The sequence below is a fragment of the Macaca mulatta genome, chromosome 7 (genome assembly GCF_049350105.2).
Source record: "Macaca mulatta isolate MMU2019108-1 chromosome 7, T2T-MMU8v2.0, whole genome shotgun sequence".
NCBI lineage: Eukaryota > Metazoa > Chordata > Mammalia > Primates > Cercopithecidae > Macaca > Macaca mulatta.
Genome location: NC_133412.1, coordinates 132,446,665 through 132,460,287, shown reverse-complemented (window position 1 = coordinate 132,460,287; position 13,623 = coordinate 132,446,665). Strand labels below are relative to the sequence as shown.

Genomic DNA, 13,623 nt, shown 5'->3' with positions numbered 1-13,623 from the left:
GACATTAGAAAGCAAAATAAAACAAAGAGCCTTCATCTGTTGGTCCTGATTCTGTGACAATGCTACTAAATGACCAAAATATCTCTAAGGCCGGAGTGTAAATAAAAGTCAAGTCCATTTTACAGGCTTTCTGGGAAGAAAAGATTGACTTAGGATGTTCTGCCTTTAAATTTAGAGGTCTGTGGAAATTAAACTTTGAGAAAGAAGGCATCCAGCTCTGATATGTTCCACTAGGAAAAGTAAGCACCAAGAGCTGTTCTCATTTTAACAGAAGGGGATCCAAAGAACTGTACCTCAGCAGAGTACAATTAAAACAAAATCACTAACATGTGGTTTTGAGCCACAGAATGGAAATGTTGGTCCTACTAGAAATGTTTATTCAACATCAACAATACCTCGATAGAAGGATGTTGCAATTCTGAGCTCTCCGACCATCAATCACCGAAAGCTCTTTGACTTTAAGTTTGGAACTCAGAGTGTCATCAATGGCATCTGCTTCTTTCTGTAAAGAGCACGAAAGAAATCCATCAAAGTCCAACAGGGACATTCAGACTTCAGACACACACTTTCCATTTTTGTTCACACACACATACACACACTCTACACATACACACATGGGCAAAGCTGAGGTGGTGAGGTGGGGAGTGTGGAGAGATGGTGGAACTGAAACAAAGGCTACAGTCTAGTTGGTAAAGGGAAATAATAAGAAAAGCTGACCACCCACATTTGAAAAAGCATTATTTGGAAGAACAAAGTGCTTCTAAGTTGAAGATGCTAAATGTGCATAAATTATCAGTGAGTGGTGCCCTCCCTTTGTCCCCCAAATTCCTATGGACTGCAGAGAGAAGAACTGTCACTATGAATCAAGCTCAGCTGAGGCTTGCCATTGCTGGTCCAGCCACTTGCAAGGCCCATTCACCCCAGAACCATCTGCATCCTGAGCACTCAAAAAAGCTAAACGATAAAACCTCTTAAACATCTTCATGTACGACAGGAAGCTCCCAAAGCCAGATGGTACCTTTCATTACTCAGGAGCCTGATGGACAATGGGAAGGGGCAGTTTGAGGCATGAATTCAGTTACCTGAACTAACAATAAAACACTACTTGCATATTCTGTTGCTGTACAGAAATCTATAAGCTATGATGGCCAGTTATAATTTCAGGTGGAACAGACAAAAAATAAGTATAATATACTGTTAGAGTAAACTGAGCTTCAGGGGTATTGGTAATAATAAAAAGTTCAAGGCTAACTTGATAAATAACAAGTTTGATTTCATTAGCAGTAAGAATAAATTAAAAAGTTACAGTGTTTTAAAAATGTAAGAAAACTGATTATTAAGTAGCTCTTTCTTTTACAAAGTTGTATCTATATTTTACACAAAGAAAGAATCTTAGCTGAATTCTTCATTCAACTTACCTACAGAGTTTCCTCATTTGATGAGGAGGCTGAATTAAAGTAGTATCTCTAAAGTCTGTTTAAGTTCTAAAAATTCTATGTACTTTCCTACTAAGCAGCGTGAATTTATGGAGAACAGCAAACATGATCAGTTCTACAAACTACAAAATCTTGGATCAGACTGCTGTTTTTAACATGAGTCTGTACTACTGTTTAAATTTTTGCAGTTTAAAAAGAAAATGAATTTGTAGTGACGTGACTGCAATCTGGCTTGCTCAGACACTATGCCTATCAAGCATCGAAATTCAACTGCAGCCTATGCAATCTACAAAAAGTACTTGATTCCTATCAGAAGACAATAGTCCAAGTCTTATATACACCATCAAGCCTTTTTCAAATATTTCCCACTCAGGAATTAGGAGGAAAAAACCAAACAATTATATAAATTATTATAACAGTAACAGTAGCATTAAAAAAATAAGGAAACCAAAGAGCTCTAGAACTGTGTACCAGTTCAGAAAACAAAGGCACCATGGAATTTATCATAGGAGGCACAATGTGATTGAATGTCAACTGTCTCATGCTAAAATTTCAGGCGAATCTCTAGATATTCATTTAAGAGTTGAAACCCAAAGTGGAGTTACCTAGGCATGAGATTACACTATGTAAAAAACAAAAGCAAAAACAAAACCCTGGATAACGAAGAGATTTCAAGCTTACAGTGAGCCAAGGAGTTATATTAAGCAAGCTTTAGGTAGTAGCTCACTTACCTGCTTGGAGTTACTGTTCACAAAGAAATCCTACAGCCATGGCAGAGGCATGGAAAAGGCAAATCAGATATATGCAGTTCAGAAGTCACAGCAACAAATGGGGGAAAGTCAAAGCAGTCAAGGAAACAAGTGATGTAGGGTAAGAGATGATTTATGCTCCTGGGATCATCAATGAAAGTTGATGAAGATGAGAAAGTTTGGCTGAATACCATGAAGAGCACAATACTAAGCATTCAGGGTAGAGAAAGACGATGACATTTGCTGTACCCAATTTTCAATGGTGGAAAATCAAATGTAGAAAAGACAGGGCTTAAAACACCTAAGAAAGACCCAAGCTGGGAAAGGAACAAATCCTCTTTGAAATGACCACTGGCTCCATTTATTCAACATGACGATTTTACTTGAAGCAGGAGAATGTCAATCAATCCCATCAACTTGAGGAAACTATTCCTACTGTTAATAGGAAAACCAAAAATATATAAATAAATAAATAAACTTTTTCTGATGGAAATAATCTCCTGTCATCTTATGTTATAAGGATGGATTGAGAAAAGACAGGTTGAACAACTCAAGTCAGTAATATTAACCCTCAGCACCCCTATAAAGTGCAAATAATGCCTGTAGGTGCTACATGTAGGTATGAGGAAAAAGAACATGCAATTAAGAGAAAATCAGTGATACATGTGTTCTGCAGCCATTGGTGGCCCTGTCCTAACTGCCCAGGGCTGTTCAAGTATACAAGGTCAACAGTCTCTTCTGGAAATAGTTTTTAGAAAAGACTTGGAGTGAAAAAGGGGATGAGGAAGATGTAACTGACATGCTGTGAGAAAGTTACAGCATACGTCGCATATTTTTGCAATGCTGAAATGAATAAGGCTTTGGTGTGCAAAACATGCCCCAGTTTTCGGGCCAACAGCTTGCACAACCAGCATTTGCTCAGCAGATTCCTTAAGGTCTCATTGGTCTCAGCAGCACTGCCAAGGCCAATTTTACACAGATGAGCTGTTTCACATAATTCCTCTAGTGGGAAACAGAATGTGTCCTCCCCTCGCTCTAGCCATACAAGGGGGGACTGCTTTTCTAGAATGGTATTTGAAAAACAATGGATACTCCTCTGATATCCCAGTTCTCTTTTGTCTCTGTTATAACTGCCAAGTTGTCTACTCTGAAGCTCCTTAGGACTCTTCCTGTAAAAGCAGTTTCCTTTCAAGGGCAAAAAAGACTATGGTGAAGTGAACTCCATGAAGTCATCTTAACCTATTTTTTTTCTCTTAAAGAGAGAGTTGCTAGTTGAACTTAGATTCTGCTCTTACTGTCTGACCCTCAAAGAAGAAACTTTTTTGAAGTTCACTGGCAACTCATCCTATTTTATAAGTTCCCAGTGTCAGGAAATTAAGACTTCTGACCTCTAGTATAGAGGCCTGTGGAATCAGGCAACTGTTATTTACCGGGTGTGTGGCTTGGGGCTCAGTCTGTCTGTCTGTAAAATGTGGTTAATTAACAACTGATTGGTGTGAAGATTAAACAGGATAATCATGTAATGCGTTGTGTAGAGTACCTGACACATAGGTACCTGACACGTACGTATGAGCTCAGTACTTGAAAGCTACAATAATACAATTATTTCATCTTTCAAGCTGATGATCAAGTCTACTTATTCCCCTTTCGCTCTGCTTTCAGTTGAGCTGAAAAAACAGCTGGTCAAGATCTCCCATTTGTGACCACCATCAGCAATAAGTATAATAGTTACTAACTATGTAATATATTTTCTTTCTAGAGGTGAGGATGAAGAATACCAAGCCAGAGTTTCTTCAATTATTACCCTAAAGATTCCACTTCTTTAGAAGTCCTCTACTTGGCACATTAGAAATAAAATCATAAAGCTTATGAGTTTCATTGAAAGGGGCATGTTAGAAATAATGATGCTTCCAGGCCTGTTTCAAGTAAGTTAACATTCTTTTTGAAAGCTTATTCACTGAAAAATCAGAGGGAAATAACAAAAGACACTTCTAATTGGCTTGGGTCAAATGTGGTAGAATCACTTATATTTGGCTTCACCTAACAGGATGTCTGGTTTTTCCAGGCAATTTCTGGCATAAAGCTTAGGGCTTGGAGTATAAATAGGAAGTTGGGACTTGCATTTTCAGGAAGCAGTGCTGATAGTGCTATAGATTGAATTCCACAATGGGATAATGACTCAACACTTTACAGATAATCATAATTCTTATGTGAATGGTTTTAAATCTTTTTGAGAATTTTGTAAATCTGGTAAAAATTAGGAATCTCTATCCAGAAAAATTCATACACTATATTTATATAAAACCCTGCATCTGATTAACTCTTACCATGAAGCCCAGTTATAGAACTTACATTTGGTCTCAAGAAAAAAGAAAAGTAAAAAAAAAAAAACACCACTATTTATAATTCTCTCTTCTGTTTTCATGTGCCATGGCTAAGGATCAAGCCTATTGAAATAAATATCTTAAATCATAAACTTTTTCAATGTGAAAATTATATCTATAGAATAAAAATTGTAAAGGGAATAAAAAAGGAAAATGATAATTTATAAAAAATCAGAAGATATCATTGAACGCTCTAACTGGAGCCCCCAAAATGTCTTGTGTATTACATATAAGCAGGAGAGGTTGGATTCTGGAGCCTGGGACCACAGTTATTCTTTGTTCCTAACCCAGAGCAGAGGCTTTGAAAAGTTTTACAATGTGATGACAATAGGATCCTTAAGGAAGGGCTGTCCTCAAGCAAAGACCAGGGGGAAGGAAGAGATAGTGAGCTGTTAATTTGTTGCTACAGAGATATGACTCCCTTTAGGTAAATGTAGTGCCTTTAGCTCATTTCCCCTCTATTCAATTGTATGGATAGAGAGAAATGAATTTATAGCATCTAGGGATGAAGATTTCTCACAAAATGGAGATGAATATTGTTTAATTGTATCTGAAAAGTACTGCTATGCAATGTGCTACCATTTAAATCAGTCATTTGTGGCTGACCTGGAAATCATGTATAATGTAGTTTCAATGAGGAAAAGAGGACCTGAGATTCAAGACATTGATTTTCAAATGAACTTTTGGAATGTGAGTGGAGAAATAACTGCCTGCTATTAGATCCCATTTTATGTGGCACATAAGTTTACATCATCAGCTCTGCACACCTCTGATATTTGCACTGAAAAAAAATTCTGAATAGGAATAGTCTTGTTCTTAAAGCTGGAGTTAAAGAAAATCCTATACAAAGTCTGATATTTATAACGAATAAAAACCATGGGGAAGAACAAAGTGAAACTGAGAATTATGTCCCTTTGGAGTCACTAAATACACACCAAGCCATATTTTTATTATCTATAAAATATGAATATCTACTCATAGAGTTGGGGTTGAGCATTAAGGAAGAAAATAAGTATAAGAACTCCTTGAGAACTAAATCTTAAGGTTGATGAGATTGGGAACTGTGTATATCATACTTGGTATCAGGAATGTAGTGGATGCTGAATATTATCATCTTGTAGTCCATATTATAGTTATTTATAGCTTTTTCTCATCTCTGCTTTTATACTATAAGTTACACTGTGGGCCTGTGCAAAAATTTAACACACTTTCATTCTTTGAATTACTTTGTATACAAAGCAGACAATATAAGTTCTGATTTTAATGATTCCTCAAATCAAATGGATATATTTTATGCAGATATGTGTAAGCGTATATGTATATGTGTGTGCATATACATGTGTGTCTGTGTATATCCCATAAGTGTCATTTCTCAGTATTCATCTAAATTATACTAATCCGATATTACTGAGATTTTTCCAAAATCTTACTCTGTGCAGGGTTCCTGTTGCATGCATACAGGTAATGGTACTCATGCCATTACCTTTGTAATGTTCCTTTGCCTCTCTGGGAATTGTATCTAGCCAAAAACTGGCTGAAGTCCAGAGAGTTTGAACAGGGTATCATGACTCTGGAGGGAGGAAAGAGGAGACATCATGGAAAAAAACAGATCTACAGTATTCATTTGGGAGTAGAAAAGAGAGCAGTTCAAGTGAATTATACAATGCACTACCAAGACTGAGATGAAAATGCATAGGTCTTGAGTATTCCCATTGGTCATGAGATAAGGGGACATTCAATGACAGGTGCCCCATTTCCTTTACTGTGTCCTATATATTCCAACTACAGTGTCCACATCTTTGGATTGTCTATCAGAATTCAGTAAATTCAATAAAATGGCTCAAATTATCCTTATTTAGAAAATATATTTATAGTTTAAAAATTCCCATTTCAAATTCTTGCACCAAAAGGGAAAACCTACTTGAATTACTCAAGCTGATCAGGTATACTGAAATTTTTCTCCAGGAAGTGCTATTGAAAATATGGTCACAACTGATTCTACTTACTGGTCTACTTAGTGTTAAGTATAACTGAAATGTTCTGGACTCTCCTGACTGGAATGCCTACTGATTACTTAAACAGTGTTGGTTGCTAGGAGACAATTACCCAATTGCTAGGCTTTCTGCAATCTTGTCTCCCAGAGCTCTTGAGAACTGTCCACATATTTGTCCCAGAGCATTTTGGCAGTATCCTTCTGCACCTTCTGCTGAAAGCCAGTTAATTATGAGTCTTGTAAACTTAGGTCTTTCAACCACCTGCCTTTATAATAAATGCAACCCACATGCTCAGACTTGAATAGCATCATTTGGAACAACTGTTGCTTTTCCTTCCTTTAATTTACTTCTGAACGTTCTTAAATCTTCATATTAGGCAACCAGCACGGAACTGTATCAGCGATCAAAACTGAAGTGGGAAAGCAATGGGACATGTAGCTACGTTAGAAGATTATTTGAATTATCAGGAAATTTGCTACAATGGCTCAAGATTCCATGTCAAGGCCAAGGAGACACCTTCTCAGGACAGCAGACAGAGAAAGAGGCGGCATGTTGCAGCCAATCAGGAATGAGTCTGGTCACAGTCCCTGCCACACGAGGACTCTAAAGACAACTTTTGTCCTTTGAAAGATAAATTGTTTTGCTTTCTATCGGCCAATGCCTTATCTTCATTGTGTTTTTTTCATTTTCCCTTATTTGGTGTGTATAACATTGCCCAAGTTTGCCTTTCTACTTACAGTAGGGGTGGGCAGCTGAGGGCTCCTGTTTTAAGGGTTCATGTCACTATGGCAGGCAACAGCCTCTATTTTTGTATTTTATTAAACTAGCATAAAACGCATTGCAGAAAAGCTTTCCCTTTCTTAAGGGAAAATATTCACTTAAATATTGGCTTCCTCCCCCTGCCCCCGCCCATTTCAAATGTATCAAAGGCCATTTTGAAAAACAAAACAAAATGAAAGAAAAAACCCTTAGTTTTTGTTTCTCCCCCTAGTCTGAGTCCATCTACTCTTTTGGTGCTCAGTACTTCTTTTCTGATACACTCTTTCTTGGGGACTAAGCCAAGGAAACCAACTAGGAAGTCTGCTGCTTGTTTAAGGATGCTCCACCCATGATTCATCTGGGAGTTAAGGGCCTCTCAGTAAAGCCCAAGGAAAGCCCCGTAAGAGGCCCAGCATTCATGTGTTCCTGTTTAGGATGAACTCTGCTCTCCCCATCATTCCTCTTCTTCAGTCATACTTAAGAATCTTTCTTCTCACACTACTGGACTCAAGTTTTCTCTTCTCAAGACTTTGATGATTTGGGATCCTACTCTACCTTTTCTTTTTTCTTCTGAAACTCTCCAGGCCTGGCCACCCTGCTGCGTTCTCTTCTGGTCTAACTTTAAGAGGCTCTATCACGATGCCCTCTTGAAGAGCAAGAGGCACTACACAGATGTGACCGGGGCTCACACAGTGATGCCTGTCAATGTGGAGCACCAGCAGGCACCAAATCACATGTTTTTGCTACTATTACAAAAGCTTTGCTCACTTTTCAGTAGTGTCTCTGGTCCTATTTGCACCACTGCCATCTCCCCACTTGCTCAGCCTTTACAACCCCACTTCTGTTCATGACATATAGTAAAAACTCCTAAGTTCCATCTACTGGCCAAATTATAGTCATTTAAAAATCTTTGTACTTCTCAAAATTCCATCCATTTCACAAAGCATTCTGCTTCAAATGGTAACCATTTGATATGTATTTTTTAAAAATTCAGATGAACCAAAATAGCTTTAGATACAAACCTTATGGGGTGACAATTTAAGTTATTTAACTCTTCTACTTTCTCCTGGTGAACCATTTTGACTAAATACAAGTGACAGCATACAAAACTCTTTACACCAATAGAGACTAGGTCTTAGACATATACCAGATATGAAACTCCCTAACAAGGAGCTTATATACCTTCAACTGTTCACATACAACTGACAGGCACTTGGACAGAGACATGGACATGCACAGGATAGATCCAACAGCCTAGAATTCATATGCCTGTCACATCATGGCCATGGCTGATGGGCCAGGGATCATGCATAAGACATGATTTTTCTACCTTTTTGGTGTCTGGAGGGCATATGCTGTTACCTGCTGTCTTTGATAGGCAGAGAAGGTTCTTTCCAGGTCTTCAAGATCTAGAATTTTGAAGACTTTTGTATCATCAATTTCGGTCCATACTGTTCCTTCCAGTTTGTTCTAGAAACATCAATGTAATAAGTGCTATAGTTTACAGTTATACATAAAAAGAACAGGCATGGTTATTAAAAAAGTGCTTCTATCCCAAATTTTTCAGTCTACCAGACACTCAAAGTGAGTGGGTTTCAAACAATGTGTCATTTATTTCAGAAGCTTTATCACTTAAATATCTGAGCTAGTGAGAACCCTGGGTCCACACCAGAAAATGAAATCACTGAACAGCCAGGGCTGTTTTTCCTTTCAGTGACAACACAGTGAGCTGCTAATGCTATCCATTAGAGGGAAAATTGGAACAAATGGCTTACCTCAGGCAGTTTAGACCAGTTGAAGGATTTCAGGGCATTTGTGGGCTGAGGAATGCTTTTCTTCTTGAGTGCCAGGCCCATTGGAGCACCAGGAGGTGGCATGACTGCCCCTAAGGGAGGAGGCCCTGGGGGAGGAGGAGGGCCACCTGGAGGGAGGGGAGGCGGTGGAGGGGGAAGAATCCCACTTAGTAGAGGTGGGGGTGGCGGGGGAGGAAGGAGAGATCCAGGCACAGAGGAAGGAAAGGGCCCTCCTGGTGCTCCAGGTGAGGGTCCACCTGGGACTGAAGCACAGATGGCTCTCTGAAAAGATAAAAATAGGAAAAGAAAAGATCAATGGAAGAAGTAAATTCATTGAATGATTTGAGAGTCTGTAACTTTGCCTGAAATGTATATTATAGAGAAATTCACCCTTCTGAGAATGTTTAAAGGATCGGTAAAGTCGAATGGACTCTTTTGGGCCTTCATGGACTCCACTGCGTCAACCTTTTGTATCTGACACTCAAATACTTGTCTGGGATGCATTCATATCTCTCTCACTTCTTGCACCATCACAGACAGTCTGGTTTTCATGAAGTCAGTTTTCACTTTAAGAAGCTAATACAATTTCCTTTGCACTTAGATTTGTATAGTATTTTAAAATGCACCCCCCAAACCGCCTCCACTGCCTACATGATAGCAGAGGGAGTGAGTCTCCTAATTGTGATTAATCATGAGTCATTTCAAATTTTATTCCCCCAGTATGAAACTGTCTACTTAAGGGTGAGGGGCTCTAGGGTCAGTGAGGCCTTGGCAGCTGCCCGTGAGCTGAGCGGAAGACCTCACCCTGCTTAGCTCATGGAGCTGTGCTGTGAGGTCCGCCACCTGCTGCTTGACTTGCTTATGCTCAGTAGTCTCCTTTTCAAGTTTCTCTTTCATTTTATTTAAGGTCTGCATCATCTCTTCCTTCTCTTGAGTCTTGGCATCACACTCTCGTTCTTTCTTTTCCAGTTTCTGCTGTAGCTCATTGTGCTCTACACGTGAAAACAATTGGACAAGAAAACAGGAGAGTCTTCAAAGCTGAAGCATTTTCTCTAAAAAAAAAAATTGACTGAGGATGATGGCAGAGATTATGAGGATCTTTATTAGGTAAATATTATTTCTCTTCTCCATCAAAGGGAGCAACTCAAGGCTAAACAATGTTTGTACTTTGAGTAGGCTTCGGATGAACAATGTTATTAACTACATTCTGTAAACAGACTGAAGAAGAGAGTCTACACTCAACAGTTCTAAATGCAAAACAAAAGTCTGAGTGACTACTTGTGGAGGAGAATGGTACCTGTTTGGTAGTTGATTCAGAATCTTGTCATTAATATGGTTCTTTAGCAATACGAGGAAAAAAATAAATATTCAAATGGCCTCTTTTCACAAATTAGAAATGAGACAAAGAGTAGTTTGGCTTTTATGAGTTAGGTTTGCCAGCTCACGTCCAACCAGCAGAAAGGCTGGAAGGGAGGATCTTACTTGTGAGGAAGAGCTGCCTTCAGACCCAGGGTTTGTCCCCAGAGGGAGTCACTTCTCCCATCTACCCTCAGAAGGCTACTTGAAGTATTTTATGCTTTCAGTAAACAATTATTTTGTTTTTTTGTTTTTTTTTTTTTTTGAGACAGAGTCTCGCTCTGTCGCCCAGGCTGGAGTGCAGTGGCCGGATCTCAGCTCACTGCAAGCTCCGCCTCCCGGGTTCACGCCATTCTCCTGCCTCAGCCTCCCGAGTAGCTGGGACTACAGGCGCCCACCACCGCGCCCGGCTAATTTTTTGTATTTTTTAGTAGAGACGGGGTTTCACCGTGTTAACCAGGATGGTCTCGATCTCCTGACCTCGTGATCCGCCCGTCTCGGCCTCCCAAAGTGCTGGGATTACAGGCTTGAGCCACCACGCCCGGCCTCAGTAAACAATTATTAAGACATATGAAAGCAAATGTTATCTCAGTATTAAATATCTTAAGGGGAGTGGTGTCAGTAGAATGCGAGAATCATGGTAACATGGGGGAGAAAAACATTGACTCTCAGCTATAGTTTTACTGACTTCCTCAATCCTGCTATAATAAAACAGGGCATCCAATTCAGCATAATGCATATTCACATTGCCAATGAATATAAGCTTGCTGAAAGGCGTGATGAATTTTGGAAAAGAGAACTAACAAAGTTTAGGCTGCGGATTTTTATTTCAAATACATGGCCTCAATTCCTATTCTTTTTATATCAATAAATCCACTAGAGGTATAACCCACTGGGGCAGAGCTACACTAATAGAGCTGGTCTCTATTTCTGAAATTTGGTAACACATTTAAATTCTTGTTTTCTCTGTCTCTGACCTTCTCTCTCCTGAGTTCCCCCAAATTAGAGTTTACAGAGAGGAGTTCAACCCACTAAAATCCTTGGATTTTGCCAACAATCCACTTCTACCACTCTGTTGCTGCTTCCCTAACTTTTCTAGAAATACATCTAAAAATGACCTCTCTAGATCCCATTTTCCTTCTTTTATCTCCATTTCATTCTTCTTTCACAATTTTAGGACTAGAAACTTGCCTTCCTCTCACTGGTCATTAGCTTTTGATGAAGCTGGCTGTATTTCAGAATTACCTGAGAAGTTTCAACATTTCAAGACTCCCCAGACACTATTCCAAGAAGTCTATTTTGTATGTAGATGATAGGGCTTAGATGATCCTGATGTATGCCAGGTTTGGGAAGCTCCAGCCTAAATGACTCTCTCCACAAATGGTATCTATTTACCACTCAGTCACTAAGCTTTTATTGAGCACTTCCTGGGTGTGCTGCCCTAAAGAGAATTCTCCCCAAATATTCTCTACCTTTTAGGTCCACAGAACTTCTGTCTCCTTATCGCTTCTACACTTGGACTACTTTATCAAAATATGCCCTCTTTAATACAATTTTGTCACCTGAAGCTTCTAGAAAAAAAAAAAACTAACGTTTAACTATAATCTTTCCTCTTTTAGACTCTATCCATGATTTCACTTTAAAACATGAAAACAACCTGTTCCTCCCACCGACATTGGTGATTTTCTTTTGCACCATCTCAGCCACCTAAATCCTGCAACAGTGGCTATCATTTATTGTGCAACTAGTATGTGCCAGATACTATGCTAATGTTCTTATATTTGTTTTGCCATTTAATCTTCACAACCATGCTGCGAGTCAGGATTAATCCTCAGGTTGCAAAGGTGGAGACTGGGGGAGAAGAGAGGAAATGACTTAGCCCATCTACACAGTTAGTAAGGGGGAGAGTTGAGACTCCGACCCAGAGCTCAGCACAGTGTCTGACACGTACACGCATTCAACAAGTATTCACCGAATGAACGAATGAATGAATGACTCGAAAGCTTACATCCTAAGTGCTCTCCTCAACCTGCACACTTGAGTCTCCATGCTCTAGAGTGTATTCCTAAAATATCCACTCATTGACTATTTTCTTTTTCGTTTAATCCCTTTACCCTGATTTTTAGTCAATGTTTCTATTATTTTTGTAGCGGTTTCTTAAATTTATTTTTAAAAATGCATGTGCAGTATCACTTATTTGAGAGCAATCTGAATACATATGAGGAACTCGAAACATAACAGCAGTTAGTTCACATTTGGTATTTTCTGATATCAGTTATGGCCCTGCTTTTCTGCTCAATGGAAATGTGATGACAGAAAAGGAAATGCTTAGGCATCTCTTGGACCTGCTTTTCAGCACATTAAATATTGGGGTGAACGCTATTGTATTTCATTGGCTGTGAGTGAATAACTTGGAAAAGGAAAAGGAAGTCAGTTAACCAGTATGGTGAGAGCATGGTGGCTGGCAGTATGACTGTTTCCACAAAGGCGCCAACTTCAATTTGCTAATATTTTAAAACAGGAAGGAAAATTACATACATTTCTCTGTATGGCTGGCACACTGATGGACATAAATGTCTCTCCTATCATTTGATACTGAGAGATAATATCAAAGACATACTCAAATACACACTAATAGCTGGCCAGCTAATGTTTCATAACACATATCTCAGCAATGGTCACTGATTTTCTGAATGACTTCCCTTTTTATAACTGGTACCAAATCAAGGTCATGGACAGAATTGGATTACTGAAACCAAGTGACCTGTTCTTCTCTTTTAAAATTTTGGATAATCCCTCAAGTCCCTTATTACATTTCTTAAAACCCAGTATGATTTAAAGAGCCACGACGGAGTAGGGGAAAGGTTTGGATTACTAGTAGTTAAGAAAATTTGATTTAAGGAATACTGAACAGCAAATGCTATAAGCTTTTCAAAATATTTACATGATTATAATAAAAGGATAAGATATTTGAGAATCAGTATGACAACTAAAATAGCTCAATTTAAGAAGCCCAGTGCAAAATTCCCTTAAAAGATGGAAAAAGAAAGGCTGCTTGCACCAAGTCAAGAAACATCAATGTAAATTTTCAAAATATCTGGAAATCAAGGTCACCCAATAACCAATAACACAGCCTCTTCTCTTATCAGGCC

At 38.9% G+C, this 13,623-nt stretch overlaps 1 protein-coding gene across 4 annotated transcripts in view; it reads right to left on the bottom strand.

Moving 5' to 3' along the window:
* DAAM1 (dishevelled associated activator of morphogenesis 1) overlaps positions 1-13,623 on the bottom strand; it is a 180,540-nt gene that overhangs the window by 31,152 nt on the left and 135,765 nt on the right. For 2 of the 4 annotated variants that reach the window (XM_015143761.3, NM_001257504.1), the window contains 5 exon segments: positions 9,920-10,107; positions 9,098-9,397; positions 8,685-8,792; positions 2,168-2,197; positions 396-502 (listed from right to left, as the gene is read on the bottom strand). In XM_015143761.3, coding sequence (XP_014999247.1) covers positions 396-502; positions 2,168-2,197; positions 8,685-8,792; positions 9,098-9,397; positions 9,920-10,107 — 733 coding nt within the window. 4 annotated transcript variants of the gene reach the window in all.